Source organism: Podarcis filfolensis (assembly GCF_964270895.1).
Source record: "Podarcis filfolensis genome assembly, chromosome: 15".
NCBI classification, from domain to species: domain Eukaryota; kingdom Metazoa; phylum Chordata; class Lepidosauria; order Squamata; family Lacertidae; genus Podarcis; species Podarcis filfolensis.
The window spans coordinates 44,512,304-44,540,264 of NC_139618.1; the positions used below are offsets into that span (position 1 = coordinate 44,512,304).

At 44.6% G+C, this 27,961-nt stretch overlaps 2 protein-coding genes across 8 annotated transcripts in view; both read left to right on the forward strand.

The window, feature by feature from the left end:
- Positions 1 to 12,719, forward strand: part of LOC310750429 (disintegrin and metalloproteinase domain-containing protein 2-like) — a 64,709-nt gene extending 51,990 nt beyond the window's left edge. For all 4 annotated transcript variants that reach the window (XM_083588563.1, XM_083588560.1, XM_083588561.1 and 1 more), the window contains 4 exons: positions 7,404 to 7,515; positions 8,962 to 9,169; positions 11,733 to 11,765; positions 12,681 to 12,719. In XM_083588563.1, the coding sequence (XP_083444689.1) occupies positions 7,404 to 7,515; positions 8,962 to 9,169; positions 11,733 to 11,765; positions 12,681 to 12,687 (360 nt within the window). In that variant the 3' untranslated portion in view covers positions 12,688 to 12,719. The remainder of the gene's footprint in view (positions 1 to 7,403; positions 7,516 to 8,961; positions 9,170 to 11,732; positions 11,766 to 12,680) is intronic.
- Positions 12,720 to 15,348: 2,629 nt separating this feature from the next.
- The window catches only part of LOC310750548 (indoleamine 2,3-dioxygenase 2-like), a 44,127-nt gene continuing 31,514 nt past the window's right edge, over positions 15,349 to 27,961 (forward strand). Inside the window, exons 1-6 of one of the 4 annotated variants that reach the window (XM_083588887.1) lie at positions 15,349 to 16,497; positions 18,364 to 18,459; positions 20,104 to 20,223; positions 21,215 to 21,333; positions 22,820 to 22,834; positions 27,490 to 27,589. In XM_083588887.1, coding sequence (XP_083445013.1) covers positions 16,396 to 16,497; positions 18,364 to 18,459; positions 20,104 to 20,223; positions 21,215 to 21,333; positions 22,820 to 22,834; positions 27,490 to 27,589 — 552 coding nt within the window. In that variant the 5' untranslated portion in view covers positions 15,349 to 16,395. The remainder of the gene's footprint in view (positions 16,498 to 18,363; positions 18,460 to 20,103; positions 20,224 to 21,214; positions 21,334 to 22,819; positions 22,835 to 27,489; positions 27,590 to 27,961) is intronic. The other 3 variants (XM_083588888.1, XM_083588890.1, XM_083588889.1) reach the window with 3 other exon arrangements.

Sequence of the window (27,961 nt, forward strand, 5' to 3'; positions counted from 1 at the left end):
TCTAGGTACAAAATGTCTGTGTCTTCAAGAAGCAGCCAATCTTTCAACCAGCAGAATGCTGCTGATTCATAGTAAAGTTTGAGGTCTGGCAGGGCAAAACCACCCCTTTCTTTTGCATCAGTTAAAATCTTATATTTTATCCTGGGCTTCTTGCCCTGCCAGACAAATTTAGAAATGTCTTTCTGCCACTTCTTAAAACAATCCATCTTGTCCACAATTTGCAATGTTTGAAACAAAAATAACATTTTAGGCAATACATTCATCTTTATAGCTGCAATTCGACCCATCAAGGAAAGCTTCAAATTTGACCATATTTCGAGATCTTTTTTCACTTCTAACCAGCATTTCTCATAGTTATTTTTAAATAAATTCCCATTTTTAGCTACAGATAGGTAGCCGTGTTGGTCTGCCATTTTTAGCTGTCATATTAATCCCCAGATATTTCACTTTCTTCACCACAGTCAAACCTGTTTCATTCTGAAATTTCTCTTTTTCAAACAATGTTAAGTTTTTCTCTAAAACCTTAGTTTTGGACTTATTCAGTTTAAATCCTGCCACCTGACCAAATTCTTGAATTAGTTCCAAAACTCTTTTGGTACTAGATTCTGGCTCCTGTAACGTCAAAACTAGGTCATCTGCAAATGCTCTCAATTTATACTGTTTGGCTCCGACCTGTATACCTTTAACCAGCCGGTCCCTTCTAATCATATTCAGCAAAACCTCCAGGACCGATATAAAAAGTAAAGGGGAGATTGGGCACCCTTGTCGTGTCCCTTTTTCAATCTTAAATTGTTCCGTAACCACATTATTTACAATTAGTTTAGCCTTTTGTTCAGAGTATATCGCACTTATACCATTTTCAAAGCCTTGGCCTACCCCCATACCCTGTAAGTTCTTTTTCATAAAACTCCAAGAAATGTTGTCAAAGGCTTTCTCCGCGTCCACAAATATCAAAACAGCTTTAGTGTTTATGTTCACATCTAACTTTTCCAAAATGTCAATTACATTCCTCAAGTTATCAAATATATGTCTTCCCGGTAGAAAGCCTGCTTGGTCCTTATGTATCTCTTCAATCAATACTCTTTTCAGTCTCTTGGCCAAAATATCAGCAAAAATTTTGTAATCCACATTTAATAAGGATATGGGACGGTAGTTTTTAAGTTGAGTCTTTTCAGCCTCTGTTTTCGGTATAAGTGTAATGTAGGCCTCTTTCCACGATTCTGGTGCCCTTTTCCCTTCCAAAATCTCATTGCAGACTTCCTTCAGAGGTTGGATTAACCAGTCCTTCAAAGATCTATAATATCTGGAAGTCAACCCATCCGGTCCCGGAGATTTGCCCAATTGCATATTTAAAATGGCACCTTCTATCTCCTGGTCTGTTATTTTGCAGTTCAACAATATTTTACTTTCCTGTGAAATTTTTTGTAATCCATTTGTTTTCAAAAATCCATCAATGTCCCTTTCGTTCTGTGGCCCTTGTGCATATAGTTGCTTGAAATACTTCTGGAAACAGTTTCTAATCTCATTTGGATTCTTTATGTCTTTTCCTTCTACTTCCAGGTTTGTAATTGTATTTAATTTTTGTCTTTTTTTCAGTTGCCAAGCCAGTAACTTCCCACATTTGTCCGCCGATTCAAATGTCTTCTGTCTCATTTGTTTAATTTTCCATTCTATTTCCTGATTCATCAATTCCATATATTGTGTTTGATAGATCTTTATTTCTCTCAGAATCTCTTGTGACTTCGGCTTGGCTTTCAATTTTTTCTCACCTTCTTTAATTTTCTCCAAAATTTTATCTTTTTTCTCATTTTGCCTTCTCTTTTTTAATGCATTCTGTTGTATCAGAAACCCTCTCATCACAGCTTTACTTGCATCCCAGATTACTCTTTTTTCCACATTTGTTGGCAAATTTAGTTCAAAATAATCTTTTAGAGTCTTTTGGGCCTTGTTGTATACTTCTTCATCTCTAAATAAGGTGTCATTCATCCTCCATCTGAAGGTGCCGGTTGTTGTTTGCTTCATCTCCATCTTTACAGCATTATGGTCAGAGCAAGTTTTAGGGCAGATCTCCACTTTTTTTATCTTTGGTGCCATTCCTCTAGTAATCCAAATTTGGTCAATTCTGGTCCATGTCATCTTGGCTTCAGAGAAAAATGTTCCCTCTCTCTCCAAAGGGTTCTTAGTTCTCCAAATATCAATCAAATCCATATTATCAGTCATTTCGAAGAAAGATTTTGGTAGTCTACCATCTTTGGTGACTACCTGTTTTTGCGCCTTGTCCATATTAGTAGATACAACTCCATTCATGTCCCCCATCAGAATTATATTATAGTCCATAAAATCCATCAAAGTCTCATGCAACTTCTTGAAAAATTCCGACTTCCCCTCATTTGGTGCATACACACCTACTATCAAAAATTTCTCTCCTTGAAACTGAATTTCAATTGCCAAATACCTTCCTTGTTCATCTTTGAGGATAAATTTCGGTAAAAATTTCTCCTTTGCATAAATCACCACTCCTCTCTTTTTAACTTTGTCAGACGAAATAAACTCTTGCCCTAATCTTTTATTAACAAGTATTTTCCTGTGTAGCCTCATAACATGTGTTTCTTGTAAACAAATCAAGTCCAAATGTTCTTTCTTTAATATGTGAAAAATCTCTTTTCTCTTTCTAGGAGAGTTCAGTCCATTACAATTCCAACTTAAAAGTTGCAGAGACATGATTGATTAATTAATTTTTCCTCCCACTGCACCAAGTTATTGTTCTTCTTCTGTCGGTGGCTTGTCTCTCCCAAAGCCGGAGCGTCCAGATATCAAATTTGCTATCTCCAAGAGTCCTTTTCCTGACGCCAATAAGTCCTCACCAGATTCCACTTCCTTCTGTAGGTCCTCTTCGTGATCTTTCAAAAACTTGTCCTTATCGTTTACTGTCCTTATTCTTATTTTCTTTCCTCTATATTTAAAAGATAGGCCTTGGGGGAATTCCCACCTGAAAATTATTTTATTTTTTCTCAGCAAGACAGCCAGATCTCTGTAGTAGGCCCTTACCTCCAATATGTGTTTAGGTATGTCTTTGAAGATTTCCACAAAGGTATCCTCAATTTCCAAGGTTCTTTGATAGTGTAGGTTCAGTATTTTATCCCTTTCTTCCTTTGTTTTTAAGGTAATCAAACAATCTCTTGCTTTGTTCTTTCCTTGTCTTCTACCAAGTCTAAATGCACTCACTATCTTAAATTCTTCTTCCCCCAAATCCTTCTGCCAAAATTGTAACAATTCCTTTGTGAGAAATTCTGCCAGATTATCTTTCTCACTTTCTGGCACGCCCCTAATTCTTAAATTTCTCTCCTTTCTTTGTAAATCTATCATGGACAATGTCAAATCATGCTCTTCTAACTTTTTGTATACCGGTGGAATCTTTTCCTGAGCCGCAGTTGCAATTTCCTTGGCCTCTTCAGCCAGTTTTCTAGTTGAAGCCGATTCTTCCAGTAGTTTTTCAATAGACTGTGTATTAGAGTTCACCTTTTTTCCTAATTCATTAATACTTGAAGTATTCAAATTAATACTTGAAGTATTCACATCAATTTTTGCAGAAGCCTCAGCTACTTGTCTATTTGTCTCTTCCACCTTATTGGCCAATTTGCATCAATCTTACCCAATGCTTGGGCCAAAAGTTCATCAGTTGACATAACTTTTGGTTTTACCTGTGGGGCAGCAGCTCCTGCTGTGCCCACTACACCCGCTGTTGAAGGCCTTCTTGTAGTATCAGCTTTGTATTGTCTACCAGACCTGGTAGTTTTTTCCTGTGTCAACTCTGTTTTTTTATCATCTACCATAACACTCACATACACTCCCAAGGTCAGTCACACACTTGGAGAGTTTGTTTGGAAGAAAGAGAAATTTTCCCACAGCAGTGCTTATTATCTAGAATGTCAATGCAACATAGTCACCTCTAGGGGTCACAGTTCCAACTTATTATTGCAACTTTATAGCAAATAAAGTTCTGATAAAATCCCAGTATCTTAGTATCAAATTTTCAGTCCCAAAAGGTTACTTTAATTTCCAATGTATTTTGTCCACACTGTATCCTTTGCAGAGCTGAATCAAACTTTTTTTTCCACTCTCAGTTTGACAGTTCCCTCTAATCGGCTTCCCTGTCATAGGCAGTCCGTTCCCAGGTTTCAAAGTCAGCAGATATATTTTAAAACTTTCTTTTCCTTGCAGGGCAAATGTCTTTCAAATGTCTCCCCACTGTTCCTGCCAACAGTGGGGGAGTTTTCCTTTTTAGTGCTGGATTTTAGTCCTTCTAAACACGTCTTTCTTAGTCACAGCTTTACAGTCTCTTTGCTTTGATCTATCAACAGTCCGGGAAGGCAGACTTCCTGTTTTTACCTTTCCCGTTTCGGCCGAATTCTTTAATAATTTCTTCCAAATGTATGTCAAAATCCTACTCACGGGTAGTTGTTTTCAAGTCCAATTATCCAGTAAAGAAATCAGCGCTCTCCGACCCTGGCTGTGCAGCTTCACTTCGCGGAGACGGGTAGACAGCTCTCAGCTCCGCACCCCTCACCCCTGGTCCGATCCGGAGCCTTTAAAAAGGCTCCTTTGCAGCGGGGGGGGGCACAAATGGAGCCCGCCGAGCCTTCAGTTCACAGGCTTCCCCACCTGTGATTTTTTTCGGGTCCCCGCTTCGCTGTAGCGGTAGAACCCCAGCTCCACGAAGCCGATTTCCTCCGGAATTCAGAGGAAATCCGCCATTACGGTCGCTGGCGCTGACCGGAAGTCAAAATTTCCAAATTTTTATGGTTAGGGAAAAGACCTAGAATTAAACATTTATTTTTAATTGACATAAAAGACAGAGGAGGCTTCTCCCTACCTGACCTGAAATTGTACTATGAAGCGGCCTGCCTCATCTGGTTAAAGGAATGGTGTTCGCTGCAGTACCCAGACCTCTTAGATTTGGAGGGTTATGATAACCGATGGGGATGGCACACATACTTAGCGGATGGGAAAGCAAAAGTTCATAGGAATTTTTCAAACCATATTATTAGAAAATCCTTAGTGACGGTTTGGGAGAAGTATAAAAAACCTGCTCGAACCCAAGGTTCCCTGGTGGATCTCGCCAATAGAGGCAAAGGTGGTCAAGAGAAAAAATACCCAGGGACCCTGGCGAACATATAAAGTACACCTAAAGGAGGATAATAACCAACTGAAATTAAAAAGCTTCGGGGAAATAAGAGAGTGCCTTTTTGATTGGTTTCAATGTCACCAATTATTTGAGACATTCAACATTGACAAACAAAAGGGTTTTTCCACTGAGACCTCTAGATTTGAATTGGATTTGGTGAACTCCAGAATTAAAACACTTTCTAAAGTATACTGACTCCTCCTTGACTGGGAAGTCGAGGAGGAGGAGGTTACAGCGGCTATGATTAAGTGGTCGCAGGATTTTGGGTACTCAATAACAATGAAGCAGTGGGAAAACCTGTGGAAAACAAACTGGAATTTTACAGCTTGTTACACTCTGAGAGAGAATTTTCTTAAAATGCAGCATCAGTGGTATTTAACCCCCTGGAAATTGTCCAAGATGTTCAAAAATGCCCCAAATAACTGCTGGAGGTGAAAAGAAAAGCCAGGTAAAGAACTCAAGGTATTTTGGGAGGACATCCACATAGAATTGGAAAAAAATGTTAAAGATATCTTTCAATAGGAAACCAGAAGCTTTGCTTTTGGGAACCACAGATTCAGATATTCCTAAAAAGGCAAAAGAGATCTTCTTATATGCTACGGTAGCACAAGAGTTCTCATTGCGGCAAATTGGAAAAGTGATAAAGTCCCATCAATATTAGAATGGTCAAAAATTGGCTGAATACTCGAAATTAGATAGCATGTCAGAAAAAATAAAAAATAAACCAAAACAGGTATTTATCTCAAAATGGGAAGTTTTTAAAATATATCAGTCTAGTTAGTTAGAATATATTAGTCTAGTTAGTCTAAGGTTATTTGCTGCATTTGAATAATTTCAGTAGCAGTATTAAGAATGTGGTAAAACCTATGAATGGATCAAAGGATATTAAATTTGAACAAATAATACAGAATCTGTAATAAGGAATAGACGGGAAGTCTGGTCAATAGAAAAAGACCACTTTTATTTTATGTTTTGAAGGTTATTAGTTGATGTATTAGTTCTCTTCTTTTTGCTTTGGCGGTGATGGAAATTTATTTTCTTTTTCTGTATGTTGTGTTAATGTGAATGGTATGTGAATGGTATCAATAAAATTAATTTTAAAAATGCATGATTTAATGGGGAAGAAATTTTTGTTAGAATATACAGATGGAACAATGGGAACATATGTCGACTAAGGGTTTAAAATTTACATTGTGTTATGATTGTAAAGAGAATTTCCATAAAATGATGCATCATTGATATTTAACTACTAAGAAACTATTCAGAATGTATAAAGATGTTTTAAATGTTTGCTGGAAATGCCAAGAACATGAAGGGACTTTTTTTTCATGCTGGGTGGACATGTAAAAAGGCTAAAAAATATTGCATACAAATACATCCATTGATACAGCAGATTTTAAAGGTTAATATTCAGCTGAAGTCAGAATTCTTTTTTTAAGGTTAAATAGTTACACAACTGGAAAAGGATTATGGAAGATTACTCCAATGGGATTATTGGAGATCACTATATGCACAAAGATGGAAAGATGCAGAATGACTTGGTTCAGATGGGAAAGTTAACATGTTTAATTAGCGAAAACATTGGAAATTTCTTATGTAAATACTAGTTTACACAAGACAGAAAATAGAATAGTTTGATCTTAATGAGTAAATACTATATATAGCAGCAGGACAGAGAGCTGGAAGTCCTTTTATCTTTTTAAATTTTTCCTTAATCTTTTATTTCTCTTTCTCTTTCTTTAGGTTTTACTTTTCTTTTTGTTTTCTCCTTTGTTCTTTTTTAGATTAAGTAGCTGTTTATTTTAGCATATTATAAAAAGATACTTTGTAATGGGTTTGTATTTTTCTATATCTTTGAATAAGCAGGGGCAAAACTAGGCTTTATTTCACCCGGGTCAAAGACCCAGTTTGGCTCAAATCACCCACACATATTTGTGTACACACACAGTCTCAATAGTGCCCCACTGGAGGCTTCACACAAAGCAAAAAAAAACCTGGCTAGCCCCCCCCCCCCCCGCGCTATGGCTCTGGAATAAGTATCTTTGTTTTGTTTTGTTTTGATTTGATTCCAACTCCATTGAGCTCCATTCTGCATGGCCATGTTGACTTCAGCTGTTGGAAGCAGTAATCCAAAACATTGAAAGGGATATCTTGGGAAGTCTGGGCTCTGGTAAATAAATTATTGTGGCTTCCTTCCTCCCCTTCCCATGCAATCCAGGTATGCAACAATAAAGGAAATTGCCACTGCAATATGGGATGGGCCCCCCCTGACTGCACGATGGAAGATAGAGGAGGCTTGGGTGGAAGCATTGACAGCACATTTCGAAGTGGTGAGTTGGTTTCTTGGTTTGTTTTTAAAAATAACTTTATTAATTTTAGTTCATATTTGTCCATAAGCAGAATGAGTTTTAAACAATATATCACGTGGAGGATTGTTTGGCACGTAAAGGTAAAGGTAAAGGGACCCCTGACCATTAGGTCCAGTCGTGACCGACTCTGGGGTTGCGGCGCTCATCTCGCTTTATTGGCCGAGGGAGCTGGCGTACAGCTTCCAGGTCATGTGGCCAGCATGACTAAGCCACTTCTGGCGAACCAAAGCAGCACATGGAAATGCCGTTTACCTTCCCGCCGGAGCGGAACCTATTTATCTACTTGCACTTTGACGTGCTTTCGACCTGCTGGGTGAGCAGGAGCAGGGACCGAGCAACAGGAGCTCACCCTGTCGTGGGGATTCAAACCGCCGACCTTCTGATCGGCAAGTCCTAGGCTCTGTGGTTTAACCCACAACAATCATGAGGGGTGTGTGTTGATGACTCAGTAAGGCCATCCCAAGCTCTCCAGCACCCAACTGCTGATTGTCTTGGCTGACCATGAAATGATTTTCCCTGTCTGTTGCAGGAGTGGAAAACTGGATCTGGCCAGATCTTCATCTTCTCCACCTCCTGGGCCAACTCTGACAGGTGGGCTTAACCACCCACCAGTCATTCACCTGATGTCATAATGGTATCAGTTGACATCAGTCCAAGTGCAAAGGAGGTTGATGAATCTGGTGATCAGCTGATCAGTGGTTTCAGCATCCTCTTTGGAAGACATGGTTTCAGTACCATACCATCAAAGAGGCTCCTTTTCATCATTATCATCATCATCACCATCATCATTTTATTTGTATGCTGCATTTCCACAGTTAAAACAATGCTCAAGACGGCTTACTATATGAAAGATTTACATAGTTACAAATATAGCAAAGTAGTTATAAAAATAAATAAAACACATTAAAAGCTTCACAATCAAACTGAACAATTTCCACATAAAAATAAAGATACAAAAAGTTAATATCAGTAATATCAGTTAATATCAGTAACAACAGCAAAACTTTCCCCAAAATACCCCAGTCCTTGCTGGGCAGCAGCCGTAGCAGCAGTCCTTATGAGGCCAGTCAGGCCCCGCCCTGGGCCAGGTGGAGAGAGGCAGGAAAGGGGCCATCAACAATCATCTTCTGCAGAAAAAGTGCTTCTGTCAGCCCCCTTGGCTGCTTTAGTGCAGCCAATCCCAGCTGATTGTCAGGGCTTCACATTTTTCTTTCTTAAGATGGATGCTGTCTAGGCCTGGTGAGTTCTTAATTTTAAGTTTGTTGGTCCAAAACTTAACATCAGTTGAACGCAGTTCTTTGGCCCCTGCCCCTGCAACTTTTGCAGGAAAGACAGATCCAAGTCTCTGACTCCTGCTCTGGCAGGAGTGTATAACATTCTTATTTTATTTTTTATTTTCCTTGCTAGCTGCAACTGTAGACGAAACTCTCAACGTTGGTACAGCTACAAGAAACTGGCTCCTGATTAGCTTTTTCCTTTTCCTGCCTGTCCTGATTGGCTCGGTCATCTTGATCATAAAATTGAGGGACTTTTTCTCAAATGTGAAAGGGGAGGAGGAAGAGGAGGAAGATGCAGAAGAGGAAGAAGAGGAAGGAAAAGGTTATGATATGAAAAGGTAACTTGGCTTTGTTTGCCTAATGATCAAATTGGTGCGTCTGGTGCAAATGTGCTTCCCAACTTTTCCCGACCCCACACAGTTATTCCTTTTCCCAGAGGTGTATGCCACTTCTGTAACCTGTAAATGCAGTTTCTCTTTTTTATATACGTAATAATTTTTATTGGTTTTACAATTTAGTTTTTCATTCACACAAAAAGAAAAATACAATCCAAAAACATAGACTTCTCCAAATTCTCTGACTTCTATCTTCCCTTTCGTGGGGTCCACTAATAATCATTTTCCCTGCATATTATCACTGCATATTATCTTACCTATTTTCTCCTCTAAATACAGTTTCTCAGTCTGCTGCCAGGGCAATAAACAGCTGTCCTCCTTGCAACTGCACAGTAGACCAGCTCACAGCATGTTGCCTCTCACCATCCCAACCAGTGGTGGAGTGAATGCAAATGCTTTGTGGGACAAGTGCATGGGCACCCCTGAGGGGGGTGGGGGCGGAACGAGGGAGACCCCTGTGGCTTGGCTCACAATGCAGTGCAGGGGGTGCACTTGCACACCACAGTCCAGGTGCATGAGCAGCAGTGTTGCCGCCCACTCTCCTCTCTCTGCTGGAGCTTCCGAGCCACCAGGTGCCTCACATGCCTCAGCCTCTCTCTGCCCCTAGGTCTGGCTTGACCCCTTGACTTGTTGGGCCATTGTGTGAGGAAGCTGTCTCTGCAACTCCTCCATTCACTGTTGCATGGGTGTAGCCGGGGGGGGCAGCTGCCCCTCCAAATCAATAAAAATCAATAAAAAGACATAGCAAACTGAGGTTCTGCACCCTGTAACAAAAGACCTGCCCTCCCAACAAAAATCTTGGCTGCACCCATGCGCTGGAGCCAGACTCTGATGAGGGAGCCTGTTATGGGGGCACCTAGTTTACGCCGTCTCAGACAAATGCGCCCTGGGCCATGTCCTCCCCCCACCCACTATGCAACTGATCCCCCCTCCAGGGATAGCTTGCATGGTACCTCCCTGATGCTGCTACCCCTGGAGCCACCCTGGACTCTTTTGGGAAGAGGGGAAGGAATAAATAAAATAAACCAGTTGTGATTCAGGTATCAGACTGGGCTGAGTGATGCTTCTGAGATTCCCCAGGAGCACATTTTACACCATTGAACCCTGGTACATCCTTCCTTACTCTTCTGCCCACCTATTGGCAGGAGGGGACCAGTACTTTAGACATGACGCTCCCCACCCCGACAGATTCAGTGTGGTGAGGTGAATGCATCCAGTCTGGTGCTTTAGTTTATCTCAAGACTCACAGGGAGAGAACTCACACTTTAGTCTATGATTAGGGGTAGAAGACAAGCCTTCCCTAACAAGCAATTTTCCTAAAGTTCAAACTCCCCCTCCCACACACACACATGGGGGAACAAACATGCAATCCCACCATTACCTAAAGCAGGGGTGAGGGGCCATTTTGAAGCCAAGGGCCAGTTTCCAGGGGTCTAATGCTAGTGGAAGGCATAGCCAGAGGCAGAAAGTAGGTCGAACAACAGCTGTGACTCTTATCTTTGTACATCAGGTCACACATTCCTGACACACACAAAATCAGAGGTTTAAATGCAAGCACATGCATTCTTTCCATCCAGGGAAGCAAGATGTATTTTCACAGTTCAATGGGGGGAGGGGGAGGATCAAGCCAGACAAAAGCACTCAAGCAGAACCAATGAAGAGTGTGGCCCAAGGAGAGTCCTGAAGGCCAGATGGAGTGGTCCACAGGGCCACATCCAGCCCCTGGGCCTGAGGTTCTCCACCCCTGATGTAAAACCTGAAGTGGTACAAGTTACAGGTAGGTAGCCATGTTGGTCTGCTGTAGTCAAAACAAAATAAAAAAATTCCTTCTAGTAGCACCTTAGAGACCAACTAAGTTTGTTATTGGTATGAGCTTTCGTGTGCATGCACACTTCTTCAGATACCAATAACAAACTTGTTGGTCTCTAAGGTGCTACGGGACGCGGGTGGCGCTGTGGGTAAAACCTCAGTGCCTAGGACTTGCCGATCGTATGGTTGGCGGTTCGAATCCCTGCGGCGGGGTGAGCTCCCGTCTTTCGGTCCCAGCTCCTGCCCACCTAGCAATTTGAAAGCACACTTAAGTGCAAGTAGATAAATAGGTACCGCTTTATAGCGGGAAGGTAAACGGCGTTTCCGTGTGCTGCGCTGGTGCCGGCTCGCCAGAGCAGCTTCGTCATGCTGGCCACGTGACCCGGAAGTGTCTCCAGACAGCGCTGGCCCCTGCCTCTTAAGTGAGATGGGCGCACAACCCTAGAGTCGGACACGACTGGCCCGTACGGGCAGGGGTACCTTTACCTTTACCTTAAGGTGCTACTGGAAGGAATTTTTTTATTCTGAAGTGGTACAGCTTTGCTGTTAAATTCTGCCAAATGCATACACTTGGCTTCCTGATGACAACCCACAGTGACCTGGCTGCAGAACTGGGTAGTAAAGCTTTGGGAGATGTCTTCATGTACCCTAAAATACTATTTTTGAACAGTGTGTTTTCCTCCCCTTTTCAATTTAGATCTCAACAAGCTCATCAGCCACAGACTGCAAGGTAGATTTCTTATACATAACCCTATATGTGTATTCTAATTTCTTGTCTCTGTTTTAAAGGGGTTCTAGGGTGGAGCTTGTACTTTATAGCATTGAACACCACCCCAATCTCTGGGATTCCAGGCCTTTATCCAGGGTTCAGTTTCCTCAGAATGAGGGACAGCACAGACTGTGGTGTTCTCTATGATATATGCTTTATATAAAACCATGGAGGAGATCACACCATTAACACCCCAAGAGGGTCTTAGGAGGGTCTCTAGTATTGTAGAGTTAGAAGGGACCCAACCCCCTGCAATGCAGGAATCTCATCTAAAGCATCCATACAGATGGCCATCCAACCTTTGCTTAAAAACCTCCAAGGAAGGAGAGTCCACAACCTCCTGAGGGAGACCGTTCTACAGTCAAACAGCTGTTGCTATCAGAAAGTTCTTCCTGATGTTCAGTAGTAATCTCCTTTCTTGTAACTTGAATCTATTGCACCTCCTGCCATCCTGCCCAAGATGGATTCCAGTCTTCCTTCTTCCCAGAACACCCTGCTAAAAACTCTCTTTTCCTGTCTCCTCACACCTGTTCCCTGGCAATCTTCCAAATCCTTTTCTCTGGTGGGAAGGTGGAGAGAAGATGGGAAGGTTTCTTGTCTTGTCAATGGCTCTCAATGACCCTGAATTGTTTCTTAATGGACCTAGCTTGCCATAGGCTAGCTCAGGAATTCCTCTGCAGCTTGTATTTCTCAACATCCCAAATAATCAAAATCCTACCATTCATTAATTTCTAGGGTTTAGGCCCTTCCCCACAAAAATCTATAACATAGTAATAGCAGCAGTAGTAACAAGAAGCAGGTACAGCAACTGAAGCAGTATATTTGATGTATATTCCTGGTAATTCTCTGCTCTGTTTTTTATGCTCTGCACCACAGTGTATAGGTAAGGACAGCAGAAGCCCTGGCTTGCCAAAAGGTTACAGAAGTTCCTGTTCTTCTCTCCATGAAGTACAATGCATGAAAATATTTTAATTAGAATCTTTCTTTCTGCTGTGAATGTGACTGCTGCTTGCTTCTGTTTGTTTCTATGATAAAGTGTATTTGTTCTAAAAAAATTAGTTTGAAGTATGTGTTTGGGTGGAAGGCAGGGAGATCAACAACTGGGGGAGTCAGTGGCGTAGCATGGGAGGCAGAAGGGCGGGGGCCCAGGTGCAAAATTCTGAGAGGGGTGCAACCAGGTGCCCTCATGACAGGCCATGTGGCTGAGCTCCTGCTGCCTTCCAGAGCCGCAGGGAGGCAACCCCCTCCCGCCGGGGCTTCGGGGCTGGGGCAGCCCATGCGTGGGAGGGAAGAAGGGAGGGTGCCAGAAGCCACTGCCAGCGGTGGAGCACAAGCCGCTCGCCCGGTCGCTGACTCAGCACCCACCTGCCGACACTCCAAGCCAGATGCTCTCCTCTCTTCCCCAGGGTATGCCCTGCTGCCATGCGATGGCCATGCTTCATGCTTCACAGCAACAGTGGTGATGGGCCATGGCTAGTGGGCAATGTCAGGGTATGCAAGAGCAGCCCTGAGCTCTCCCAGTGCAGGTGCCTGCCAGCTTGCCCCCCACCCCATGTTTTTCTACCTCCACCTACACCCTGCCTGTCCCGGCCGAGATGGAGGGAGTTGGGGCAGTGCTGCTGCTGCCCACTGAGGAGGGAGTGTGTCATGTGTGGAGAGTCCACTTCCCTCTTCAGTGACTTCACAGATAAGAATTAACAAGCAATTTGTATTTTATAGTCCTTTTTATTCAGGTTGCAAGCAAAAAGCCACCTCCCTCCACAAGGAGGGATTGTAGAGTTGTCTACTCTAATTCTTCCCCTTTCCATCTTCTGCAACATCCTAGGTGCCAACAGAAAGTCCCCCCTCCTCTCTGCATCCTTTGTGCTCTAATACATTCGGATCTCCTAGTTTGTGGGGAGGGAGGGTCCCCCACACTCTCTAATGATGTCTCTGCTATCTATCCCTTCCCTTCTGTTTCTCTTGTCTAATCTCCTGCCTAATCTGCTTTGTGTATGTGTCTCTTTCTGCTTCTGAGCCACTAGAAATGGGGGGGGAGCTTCCCCCTCCAGCTCCCTTTCTGAGAGAAGCTGCTCTGCCTCAGAATGCATTTTCCAATCCTTTGCTTCACACCATTCCCTGACAGATGAAGAGGAAGGGGCCACCGCTCTCCAGGCCCCACGCTCTCCGCTGCCGCTGCCACATGTGGTGACACCAATAGTCCTCTCCAGCCTCCACAGTGGCCAAAGCTGTCCAACCGAGGCAGTGAGAGGACAGGAGGCAGCACCAAACTGAGAAGAAGTGCAGGCACCGCCACCAGCAGCAGCAGTGCTGACAGCCATGTGCCTCCTGGGCTCCCTCCACCTTCCACACAGGCTCCTCACGCACCCTCAGCCCAGCTGCTCAGTCCACCAGATGGGTGCAACACCTGCACCATCCTTGGGCACTGGCAATGCATGCTATGCCACTGGGCGGAGCCAGAGGCAATGACAAGCAGAGCCATTCTTTGACTAGCTACAGGTGAAAAGGCAGGCAGCTACTGGAGTAAGCCAGGCCGAGGTTGGTGGGGCAGTTCCCTATTCATCCTTGCAGACCAGCCTCCACTCTGGTTGCATGGACTGAGGGTGGTTGGGCTCAGCTTAGGGGAAAGGATACATTTTCTGGGAGCGACTGGACCTGGTCTTTGATCAGCCTGAGAATGGTGCTTCTTCTGGTAGAGGTGGGCCAGAAAGTTTTATAAGACCAGGGGAGTGGTGGTTATTACTAGGAGGACTGGGGATGGGGCTTTTGCTGCTGGTCTCTGCATGGTCTTTCCAAGGCCATGCATGGGCAGAGTGAGATGGGAGCAGTACATGGACTCAGTGGTGCACTGAATGAGGGCCAGTAAACTGACTTTGAATCCTAGCAAGATGGAGGTGCTGTGACTGAGTGGGTGTTCACAAACTCTGGATAATGGGTGATTTTTTTTGCTTTGGATGGGGTTGCACACTCCCTGAAAGTGCAGGTTCGTAGTCTGGGACTGCTCCTGGCTCCATCTTCGTTACTTCGTTACAGATGACCTCAGTGCCCAAGAGTGCCTTTTACTGGCTTCAGCTGGTGAATTAGCTACAGCTGTTTCTGGACTGAGATAGCCTGCCCTAGAAGTTGCAAGTGGCGCAAATTTTCACTCACTGGGGCAGGATTTCACCAACACATTACTCTGCTGTTGAAAAAATTACACTGGCTGACAAGTAATTCAGGGCTAAGTTCAAGATGATGGTTTTGGTGTATAAAGCCCTATATAACTTGTCTGACCCCTTATATTCGCAACCACTTGCTGTGCTCGGCAGATGATGGCCTGCAGATTCCATCTTATCAAGAGGTCCATTCTACATGGTGTAGGAATTGCACCTTTAATGTCGACACACCTACTTTTTGGAATACCCTCTCACGGAATATTAGGTGCCATCTCTTCCAACAAGTCTTTTTACTGCAATATCTTTCCCAGTTTGCATCTATACTGGAATAGTTTTAAATACTATTTTTGAATGTTCTATTGCTTTATCACTTGTTTGCTGCCCATCCATAATTGAATTGTACAATAAAAACAAACCCATTGAACGACATTGAAGTAATTAAAGCAGGAGGCTCTGGCCAAGAGACCAAGATAATATCTGTGTAAGCAGATGCATCTACAAAAGACAGTGAAATGCCCATACAGAGGGGGCTTCTCACATTACAGCCTTCTGGAATACTGGTGCCACGGGGGGGGGGGCACTTCCATATAACCAGAAGCCAATAATCATTAGGCCATGGCAAGACCAACCCAGTTCTACTTGTTGATCTTACTACCCTTACCAGGCCAGTCTTTCAGGTGATCTGTTCTAGAATTCTTTAAAGCTTTGTATGTAAGTAACAAGACATTAAAAATTGCTCAATGGCTAAGAGGCAGTCAGTGCAGATCCATTAGCATGGGTGTGAAAAGTGCCCTGTAAGCAGCACCACTAACCAGCTGATCCATAGCATTCTGCACCATCAGCAGGCTTTGGATCAGCTGCAAGGGAGACCCTGCATAGAGCACATTGCAGTAGTCTAAACATGAAGTTGCCTCTGGTGATACAAGCACCAGCAACTGAGGCTAGTATAAATTGAAAGATCTTCATGCAATTTATCTATTTTTTTTAAAAAAACCACCCTAGCCAGTAAGCTACATCCCATCTTATTACAGTGGGTGCCTAAGCTAATTGTTGGTATTCTAAGTTTTGAACTGGATACCAGTCCATACAGTAGATGCTAAGCTGCTACATTACTCCGTGCCATTTTCCTTACCAACTAAACTAACTTCCCTGTATGGTGATCCTATAACAGGCCACTGGCGGCCAGCCCTCCCCCCACCCTGTATCTAGATCTACTTAGCAGCAATCTTCAATGTTGTTTACTAGGCTTTACTGACCATTGGTCACTGAGGATGCTCCACCCAGTCCAAAGGTTCGATACCTAGAGTCACAAAGGAAAGGTTTTGCCTGCACAACACATACCGATTTGAATCCGTAGCTGATTTGAATCTAGCACCCAGTGCAGCAAAGGCCCTTCATTTCCAGATCAAGCTCCTGACTCTGGCTGAACACTGTTAATGATGGAGGTGAACACTGAGTGCACGAAAGAGCAGCTGCCATTCATTTTGAGGAGATTCCATATTTCTGAAGATTATGGCTTCCTCCTTCCAAATCCACTGGTAGGAACATGGTGGCTGCATGAGATGCTTGGAGCAGGAGGGGGTTGCGGTGTGTGTGTGTAGCAGGTAGGGAGAGGAGATGATCCAGAGACCTACAGGGGATTGACATGCATTTTACCAAATTCAATCACTAATGTCTCCTCACAGGATTGTGAGAAAAGGCAGGCTGGGAGGTTGGCTGGAGTACCAAGGGGACCAAGGCTTTTAAGGGAGAAAGCAACACTTCAGGAGGAGCCTAAGCATGCTGACATTCTCACGTGGGTTAACAGTGGAAACAAAATGCAGCAGAGAATGTAAATGTGTGGTTACCCTGTTCCCCTAACCCCAGATTTTATTTTTCATTTATTTATAGAAAATATGGATTTATATAGTTGGTAGAGCATGAAACTCTTAATCTCAGGGTCGTGGGTTCAAGACCCACATTAGGCAAATGATTCCAGCACTGCCGGGGTTTGGCCAACTCAATTATACATAAAACCAATACAATAAAAACAATATAAAAAGTTAAGAGCAGAAACCAAAGTGCTATTGTTGAAATATATATTCTTCACAAGCGAGGTGGAATAGAAAAGTTTTCAGCAGGCATTATTATTATTATTTTATTTATTTATATCACAGGACTGTTTACAGTATAAAACACATAAATACATAACATAGGGCTTATCACACTTACCTTTCCTCTCCTCCTTCCAGGCACTTGTCCATACTTAAAAGCTCTGTTTGTGAGCATGGGTTTGTTTTTTCCTCCCTGAAGCTTTCCACATGAAAACCCTCTCTATAGTGTTCAGTTGGAGCAAACATAAATTAAAGTGTGCCATTTGCTCTGATTGAGCTTTAAAGAGTGAGTTTTTGTGGGAAAAGCTCTGCAAATGTATATTCTTTCCACATTTGTTCAACAATCAATTCTTCATGGAGAATTGTAGCTTTGGTAAGGGAAAAGGGGCTCCAAACTATTCTCAGCACCCTTAACCAACTACAACTCTCAGAATTCTTTGGGAGACCCATACCTGTTTAAAGTGGTGTCAGAATGATTTAAATGTATGGTGTGAATGTGGCCAAAGTCCTCAATGGAGTGCTTGCATATGTCTGGTGGCTGGTGATCTTTGCCTTAGAGGGTTAAAAAGCAGGTGTGCTGAGTAGTGTGGGCTGAGGGGTCTTCAGCTCCCCCCCCAAAATTCAAGGAGGCCCAAATCCTGTGGCCACACTCCTCCTCCTCTCCACCTGATGTTGCACAGGCTGAAGGAGGCTGAGCGCAGAGCACAGCTCCCTGCTGCTCAGGGAGAAGGAGCCCAACTCTGCTCTCCCCCTTCCCTACAAGCGCTGGCATCGTGGCAGCAGGAGTGGGACACCAGCCCAGCTCAGCATGCCAGTGTTCACATGCTAGGCAGGGGCAGGACGCATCACAGGATGCACACACCCCCAATATGGGGGAAGTCGGCATCCCGTCACAAAGTATGCAGGTAGGGTAGGTATGTACGGTATTTTACTTCATAGTGAATGGTCCTCTGTTGGCTGGTCCCAGTTTGGTTTAAAGATTGAAAAGCCATAAGAAGGGAGTCAAAGGGCCTTGAAGTTGCCCATCAAGAGTGAGTACCTGGACAGCAGACTGAGCAGGTACATAAGTGATCTGGTCACTAGGGGGAGATGAAATGTATTTCTATTTCTATTTTAGCAGTTATTTCTAAATGTGCATCTACATACATAATTTAGCATATGCAAATTTTGTGTGAGTCTACCTCCTGTTTTTTTAGCAATGCATAAGTTCTTGGCCTATGCACAGCTCTGTTTTCATCTTTCTGGCCTATATCAAAACCCACAATGAACTAGTTTTCCTGATTGATGATAATTGGTTCTTCTTCTTATCAGAAAGATCTTCCTCCTTTCTATAGCCCTTGGATGGAGATCGCTCACAGCCTGCCTCACCTTATTGAGAACCATCAACTTCGCTCACAGGTGAACAAGGTATTGCATTTCCCATCCCATAGAGGGTTGTGAGGATAAAATAGTGAGGAGGGGAACCACATGCCACCTTGAGTTCCTTGGTGGAAGTAGTAGGAATATAGATGAAATGCTAGAGGAACATGCCAGCTAATCAAACTCTGGTTAGCTTCACTCTTCCTTCTACGTTTTAGGTCAAAGTGTCACTTTTCATTATTAGCCTCAAAGCAATGTATAGACATTTGTGTGCTAATCCTTGTTGTTGTTTTTTAAAAAATAAGTATAGATGCAGGTGTGCTTCTTAGTCTGATGCAAATTAAAAGAACCAATTGCTGCCATATCTGCAATGCAGGGTGAAATCCTCTAGAGGTCACTAGTGCTGTAGCAGAGAAACAACCTGCAGACCATGCTCTTAGGCAGGCTTCCTCAAACTCAGCCCTCCAGATGTTTTGAGACTACAACTTCCATCATCCCTGACCACTGGTCCTGCTAGCTAGGGATCATGGGAGTTGTATGCCAAAAACATCTGGAGGGCTGAGTTTGAGGAAGCCTGCTCTTAGGAATGGGGTGTTAAAATATCATGATACAGGTATTTAAGGCTGCTGCATCAGGTGGTCAGCTGAAAATGAGAACAGATCTCCTGCATTCTTCATAGTGGTATAGAAGGGGACATTTCAGCCAGAGGCAAAGCTACCTGCTCGGGTACCCGGAGTGACGTGTGTCCCAGTGGGCATGGTGTGCATCCTGGGGGCATGGTGTGCACCCCAGGGGATGCCACCGATCGGGGGTGGGCGTTTTGTCATCCCCCCTTTGGAATGGTACCCAGGGTGGCCTGCCCCCCCCCTGCCAGAACACCCCTGATTTCAGCAGGTCTAGCTGCTCTTGCACAAGCTGCACCTGCTGAAATGACCTTTTCTACACAATTATTAGGGATGCGGGACTTGCCTAGGACTTGCTGATCAGAAGGTCAGCAGTTTGAATCCCTGCGACGGGGTGAGCTCCCGTTGCTCGGTCCCTGCTCCTGCCAACCTAGCAGTTGAAAAGCACGTCAAAGTGAAAGTAGATAAATAGGTACTGCTCCGGTGGGAAGGTAAACGGCGTTTCCGTGTGCTGCTCTGGTTTGCCAGAAGTGGCTTAGTCATGCTGGCCACATGACCCGAAAGCTGTATGCCAGCTCCCTCGGCCAATAAAGCAAGATGAGCTCCGCAACCCATTTTACACAATTATTAAAGGTGCAGGAATCTAGTCCTCTTTCCCCCACCAAGTCAATCTACTTTTAAGCAACCTTCTACATGGTTGATAGAATTTAATGTCTGGTTCTAATATGTCCATATATTGCTTCATCTCTTTCAACTTTGTTATTCATTCTTAGATGAATGTGTGGTTTTACTCTATTGAAAATTGTGCAAGAGGACTGACAAGCAGGTTCTGTCAGTAGTTGGGGATCTGTGGTGTTCAGTAGTTGGGTACTAAGTTAGGACTACAGTAATTTACACATGCAAAACACCACTCAGTGTTGCAGACATCAAGTGATGAATGTGTACATGAATTCTGAGCTAGTGGCTTATGGCACTTACGATGGAAAGAAGCAGCAGTTTCACCAACTACATAACAATATGTGTGTTTTTTAAAAAAAAAGCTTTATGTAACCTGTAACTGTCTTAACAGATGCCTCTGCTAAGCAGCCAGTATCTCAAAGGACACAGAGAACTGTATCTAGCCCACTTGGTCCTTAGCTACATCACAATGGGCTACGTTTGGCAGAATGGTGAAAAAGGGACTGCAAAGGTACTGTCCATGCCCATTTAGGGATGTTGAAGAATTTGATCTTCCATACATCCCAAACTCATCTGTGGATTGGAAGTTAGGACTAATTCACATCATGCATTTAAAAGGCATCATGTCACTTTAAACAGTTATGGTTTTCGCCAAAGAATTATGGGAGCTGTAGTTTGTTAAGGGTGGAGAAAATTGTTCAGAGATCCCTGTTCCCTTTCCAGTTCCCAAGGTGGTTTAACAATGAATCCCTCTTCATAGTGAACTCTGTGACTCCAGGACCTGGGGAAGAGCTCAAAGGAGCACGGTGTCCTCACCAACACTCTCTTTTACCTGGAAGTGGTCAGGTGGGACATGCAAACTGGGAAATTTTTGAGGCTCCACCTGATCTTCTCTGATATTTTGTACAAAGTGAAAAATAGGGTTGATGTTAGAGAGTTGGGTTTTGGGGTCCAGGCAAATGCCCAGGTTTGTCTCCACAAGGAGCTGGCACTGTCCTTTTCCCAGCTGTTCCTGGGTTCAAGGTTCTAGCTGCCCTGAAATATGACATCATTCATATATTAGAGTGGATTTGCGAAGAGCTTTTATTCTCCCACTTCTTCCAACAAGCCTTGATAGGGAGCAACTGTGTAGCTCAGTTTATAGAGTCTGAAAGATGCTACAGTACTGCATGGGTGAGCCTAAGCTTCACAAGCAACCTAGTCACTTGGAGGCAGTAGTAATAATGAAACAATGAATAATTCAACAGCTGTACCCCAGAGTCTGTTGCCACATCATACTGTGATGAGGGTGCAACACTTGGAGCAGGTATGTCTGGCTGCATGTTACAGGATTGCTCCAATAACATTGCAAAGGGAACAACGCAAGCACATTTAGCCAGAAACACTGTGCAAAAGCCTTGAGGGGCAGCACAACAGTGCAGCATTCTCATGATAACAGGTTTAACTAAACAGCTACATCTTTGGGGGAGCATGAATTGGCTTTCTGTCATTTTGATTTCCAGGTCTTGCCACAAAACCTTGCCATCCCCTTCGTGGAGATTTCTCGGGTGTTAGGATTACCTCCAATCCTGGTTCATGCAGATTTTGTTTTAGTAAACTGGAAGAAAAGGAATCCTTGTGGGTAAGCATAAGAAAGAGGACACCTGGGCCTTAATGGATAGAAAGTTGGTGCCGTCAGCCTGAGCTACACTCCTTAGGTCAACTGACACACACAACTAATATGGCTTCATCAGATGAAGGGTGACCAGATGGACAGAGGACGCAGGCTGGCTCCTGCACCTTTGATAGATGCATTGAAGAAATTTGTGCATGTTTAGCATAACGACACTGTTGGATGTTCCAACTACTGCACAACTTTTTTAAAAAACAGAAAAATAGTATTGTCAGAGCTGCCCAAGGTCCCAGCTCACAAAGGACCAACGCTGCTTCGTTGTTAGGTACAAAGTCTTTATTGAAGTTCAGTTTCACTTCCAGAGCCGCAGCGCGCAGCTCTACGTCTCAACTGTTAGACCGCTGATGCTCCGTCTGAGTCTCCTCCCCCCTGACACCAATTTAAGATTCTAGCCTTACTCCACCTCTTCCTCAGTTCCTTCCGCCTCTGGTTCCGCCTGGCCGTTGGGGTCTCGCCCTTTCTAGCCTCTTCTGACGCTGAGTCCCCTGAGCCTTCCCCCTCCCTCCGGCGGGCTTTAGGAGCTGGTTCCCCATCCGGGTCTCCTGCTGTTCCCCGCGCCTGTACATTTGAACTTGGCGCGCGCGCCCAGCCGGTAACTTTTCTCCTGACCGTTTCACTGCTGCTGCTGTCACTGCTTCCCCCTCTGGGGGGGCTAGCTGCAACTGACCTCCCCTCCGTTGGAGGCGTGGTCAGTCCTGACTCACTCTCTCTCCCCACTGGAGGAGACGCTGGCCCTGACACATGTGACTCTTCCCCCCCACTACGCTCTGGTGGGGAAACTGGTCCCGATCCCCCACTGCTGCTTTGGGGTTCCCCTCTGTCTCCTTGTTTCTGGTGCGTCCCCCCTGGGACCCCCCTTGCCCTGACCATAGGCGCCCCCTTCTGGGAATCTTCTGATTCGCTGGAGAAGCTCATGGAATCTCTCGGGCCACTGTCATACTCCCCTACGCTGCCCTCGGATTCTTCCCCTTCGCTCTCCATTTCCTCTCTCCCCAGTGCTCCTGCTCCTGAGTCCCTGACAAGTATGATTTTAATTTTTTTTCACATTGTCAAGTACACATTACAACATCACAGATTCCTATACCACTATATTGTTTTTGTCTTCAAGTTTGAAAAGTGTCCAGAATGAGGGACACAGAGTACAGAACAATATATTATGTTATTAAGTTATTGTATTTATACCATTGTACCATTTAAAACATGGAACTGAGACATCTATTTGATAGCATTGTTAATCAAATAAAAATAGCCTGTAACAAATATCATCACATTTGTTTTTGTGCCACTGCTGCAAGCAAGACAGGGCATTTGGGGAGATTTTGGTTTTCAGGGGGGGAGTGCTATTATTTGGACTGGACTTTGCTCAGCAACTGACTTGGATCTTTCTATTTCCTTTCCATGTGTGTTTGCTGTTGATAACCCAATCTGTCAAAAGGCCTCTAGAAATTGAGTAAGTATTTGGGAAATGATGTTTGCCTTTCTCGTTCAAAGTCTGCTGAGGTCACTGTTCAGACTGCTTGAAGTTAAACAGCTGCAACAGTAGTTTATATCTGAATTGTCAGAGCTACCCTAGGTCCCAGCTCACAAAGGACCAACGCTGCTTCGTTGTTAAGTATAAAAGTCTTTATTGAAGTTCAGTTTCACTTCCAGAGCCGCAGCGCGCAGCCCCACGTCTAAAGTCTCAGACCACTGATGCTCCGTCTGAGTCTCCTCCCCCTTGACACCAATTTAAGATTCTAGCCTTGCTCCACCTTCTCCGCTGCTCCTTCCTCCTCTGGGTCCGCCTGCCCGCCGGGGTTCCGCCCTTTCTAGCCTCTTCTCCCGCTGATTCCCCTGAGCCTTCTCCCTCCCTCCGGCGGGCTTTAGGAGCTGGTTCCCCATCCGGGTCTCCTGCTGTTCCGCGCGCCTGCACATTTGAACTTGGCGCGCGCGCCCAGCCAGCAGCTTTCCTCCTGACCGTTCCACTGCTGCTGTCACTGCTTCCCCCATCGGGGGGGCTAGCTGCAACTGACCTCCCCTCCGTTGGAGGCGTGGTCAGCCCTGACTCCCTCTCTGGAGGAGACACTGCTCCTGACACATGTGACTCCTCCCCCCCACTACGCTCTGGTGGGGAAACTGGTCCCGATCCTCCACTGCTGCTTTGGGGTTCCCCTCTGGCTCCTTGTTTCTGGTGCGTCCCCCCTGGGACCCCCCTTGCCCTGACCATCGGCGCCCCCTTCTGGGAATCTTCTGATTCGCTGGAGAAGCTCATGGAATCTCTCGGGCCACTGTCATACTCCCCTACGCTGCCTTCGGATTCTTCCCCTTCGCTCTCCCAATCCTCTCTCCCTAGTGCTCCTGCTCCTGATTCCCTGACATGAATGCTTCTGAGAAATATTCTTTCTGCATTTGTGTCTGTATAGATTTATTACATTTTAATCCCAAGGTGCTCAGGCTGAGTTCTTTTCCATTCATATCCCTAAAACAACCTTGTGAGTTTTGTGATCTGAATCCAGTTCTCTTTGGTTCCAACCCAATGTTTTTTAACATTACAGTACACTGGTAGAAAACAGTTTGTGTTTGGCTGTTTTATGGGCACTATGCTCTGCTTAATTTAGTAAGCCAAATTTAATTTTCTAGGTAAGTAAAACCTGTCACCAGACTACAGCTCAGATATAATTTTGTGGTGCAGTATCGTTTCTCCACCAGCATTCTGGTGTTAGCCTTGGGTGGAGGGTTTATTTTTAGTATAAGGTAGATAGAAATCTACAACATTACATAGCTGCAATGTTCCCTTTTGCCACCTCATCCTCTCATTGCTTACACTGACCTCTGCAGTAAAAAAAATCTAGTCCCAGGGTGGGGAACTCACAACCCACAGGCCAAACTTGGTCCAACAGGTCCCCTTTTTGGCCCATGGGGCTGTTCCCCCAAAACCGTGCCCCCTGCCCCTCAGCTGACATCACATACAGTAGTGCCTCGCAAGACGAAATTAATCCGTTCCGCGAGTCTCTTCGTCTTGCGGTTTTTTCGTCTTGCGAAGCACGGCTATTAGCGGCTATTAGCGGCTTAGCGGCTATTAGCGGCTTAGCTGCTATTAACGGCTTAGCGACTTTAAGAAAAAGCAAACAAACTCGCAAGAACTCACAAGACGTTTCGTCTTGCGAAGCAAGCCCATAGGGAAATTCGTCTTGCGGAACGACTCAAAAAACGGAAAACTCTTTCGTCTTGCGCGTTTTTCGTCTTGCGAGGCATTCGTCTTGCGAGGTACCACTGTATCATGGATAGGCAAACTAAGGCCCGGGGGCTGGATCTGGTCCAGTTGCCTTCTGGATCTGGCCCATGGACGTTCCGGGAATCACCGTGTGGATCGGCGTGGATCTGATCGTTCGGGCTGCGCCAGCACATGCATTCAGTGGCGCCTCCTCCCACCCTCCTCCTGGCTTCTCCCTGCCCTGCCTAGAGTTGAGAGGAAGGGGCTTTGTTGGTGCCAGCAGCAGCAGCATTAGCGCTTGAGCAGCCGCCATTGTAAGCAGGCTCAATTCGGGCTTTGTTGCTGCCAGCTCCTCTCCGGAGCCCTTTCGCGCGCCACTCATCGCCCCACCACTGCCAGCCCCTGTCACTCGCAAAACACAGGTAAGCAGCCATGAGGGCTCATCTGGTGCTGTGGAGAAGGGAGGGGAGAGTCAGTGGGGGGGGGGTTGCTTACCTCAGTAGAACGTGTCCTTTAGCTCTTGCATAGAATGCTGTGTCCTTTTATTTAAAATTCATCTCTGGCTTATTTGTGGGAATTTGTTCTTTTTCTTTGTATTTTTCAAAATATAGTCCACAAGTTCTGAGGGACCTTGCTGAAAAAGTTTGCTGACCCCTGTCATTTATGATGTCAGGTGTGGGGCAGTTAAGAGTTGAGGTTGTCAAAAACAGGAATGAATTCATAGAATCATAGAATCATAGAGTTGGAAGAGACCACAAGGGCCATCGAGTCCAACCCCCTGCCAAGCAGGAAACACCATCAGTGCACTCCTGACATATGGTTGTCAAGCCTCTGCTTAAAGACCTCCAAAGAAGGAGACTCCACCACACTCCTTGGCAGCAAATTCCACTGTCAAACAGCTCTTACTGTCAGGAAGTTCTTCCTAATGTTTAGGTGGAATCTTCTTTCTTGTAGTTTGGATCCATTGCTCCGTGTCCGCTTCTCTGGAGCAGCAGAAAACAACCTTTCTCCCTCCTCTATGTGACATCCTTTTATATATTTGAACATGGCTATCATATCACCCCTTAACCTCCTCTTCTCCAGGCTAAACATGCCCAGTTCGGTTAGCCGTTCCTCATAAGGTATCGTTTCCAGGCCTTTGACCATTTTGGTTGCCCTCCTCTGGACACGTTCCAGTTTGTCAGTGTCCTTCTTGAACTGTGGTGCCCAGAACTGGACACAGTACTCCAGGTGAGGTCTGACCAGAGCAGAATACAGTGGCACTATTACTTCCCTTGATCTAGATGCTATACTCCTATTGATGCAGCCCAGAATTGCATTGGCTTTTTTAGCTGCCGCGTCACACTGTTGGCTCATGTCAAGTTTGTGGCCAACCAAGACTCCTAGATCCTTTTCACATGTACTGCTCTCAAGCCAGGTGTCACCCATCTTGTATTTGTGCCTCTCATTTTTTTTGCCCAAGTGCAATACTTTACATTTCTCCCTGTTAAAACTCATCTTGTTTGTTTTGGCCCAGTTCTCTAATCTGTCAAGGTCGTTTTGAAGTGTGATCCTGTCCTCTGGGGTGTTAGCCACCCCTCCCAGTTTGGTGTCATCTGCAAATTTGATCAGGATGCCCTTGAGTCCATCATCCAAGTCGTTGATAAAGATGTTGAATAAGACCGGGCCCAAGACAGAACCCTGTGGCACCCCACTAGTCACTCTTCTCCAGGATGAAGAGGAACCATTGATGAGCACCCTTTGGGTTCGGTCAGTCAGCCAGTTACAAATCCACTGAGTGGTAGCATAGTCAAGACCGCATTTTACCAGCTTCTTTACAAGAATATCATGGGGCACCTTGTCAAATGCCTTGCTGAAATCAAGGTAGGCTACATCCACTGCGTTCCCTTCATCTACCAGGCTTGTAATTCTGTCAAAAAACGAGATCAGGTTCGTCTGACATGACTTATTTTTCAGAAATCCATGCTGACTATTGGTGATCACAGCATTCCTTTCTAGGTGCTCACAGACTGTTTGCTTAATGATCTGCTCCAGAATCTTCCCTGGTATTGATGTCAGACTGACTGGGCGGTAATTATTTGGTCCTCTCTTTTCCCCTTTTTGAAAATAGGGACTACATTTGCCCTCCTCCAGTCTGCGGGGACTTCGCTTGTTCTCCAGGAATTCTCAAAGATGACTGCCAGTGGTTCTGAAATCACATCTGCCAGTTCTTTTAATACTCTTGGATGCAGTTCATCTGGCCCTGGAGACTTGAATACATCTAGACTAGCCAAGTATTCTTGTACTATCTCCTTAGTTATTCTGGGCTGTGTTTCCTCTGCTGAATCATTTGCTCCAAATTCTTCAGGTTGGGCATTGTTTTCTTTATCGGAGAAGACTGAGGCAAAGAAGGCATTGAGGAGTTCAGCCCTTTCTGTGTCCCCTGTTTGCATTTCACCATCTTCTCCTCTGAGTGACCCCACTGTTTCTTTGTTCTTCCTTTTGCTACGAACATACCCATAAAAGCCTTTTTTGTTGCTTTTAACCTCTCTAGCAAGCCTGAGTTCATTCTGTGCTTTAGCTTTTCTGACTTTGTGTCTACACGTGCTGGCTATTTGTTTGAATTCCGCTTTGGTGGTTTCCCCCCTTTTCCATTTTTTGTACACATCCTTTTTTAATCTTAACTCAGTTAAAAGCTCTTTAGATAGCCACCCTGGCTTCTTTAGGCAATTGCCCATGTGTCAGCTGGTTCGTGGAGAGTGCAGTCTTGCTCCGAGGGATGACCCACCAGTCAATCAACTGATGTGAGGTGGGGTGTCTTGGACAGACATTTCTCTCTACCTTTGACTTTCATAACAGTCTCCCATGCCCTAGCACTTAATATCTAAAATTGTACTGTATTTTCTAGGCTTTCAATTCTGCCTTCCCCACAGGAATCTGGAACCCATCATTTGCTTGCCTGGTGAAGCAAGCCTCAGGGGCTTCATTCTCGTCACTTTTCTGGTTGAGAAAGCTGCCGCACCTGGGATCAAGGTAAGGTCTGTCCCAAATTATTTGGCATCTTTTTCTTGGGGTGCCTTATGAGCAGAGATGAAAAAGAAATCTGATTAAGTTAGCATTTGAAGACAAATCTACCAAATACACACTTTTTGAAATAATATGCAAACCAAAACATAGGTGTTCTTTGTGCACACTTCTTCGAATTTTGTAATGCACTTCTCCAGTCAAACAATGTTTATAAAAATGCATTATATTATTGCTTGCAAAAAAGTGTGCATTAGTAAAAACTACAAGCCAAAGTATGTTTCTTAGGAGATATTAGCACCAGAATGCTGAAGAATTTTCATGAGCTTTTTTAAAAAAACACCAATAAATCTTCATTGCGATACAAAGACAAAACTGTTG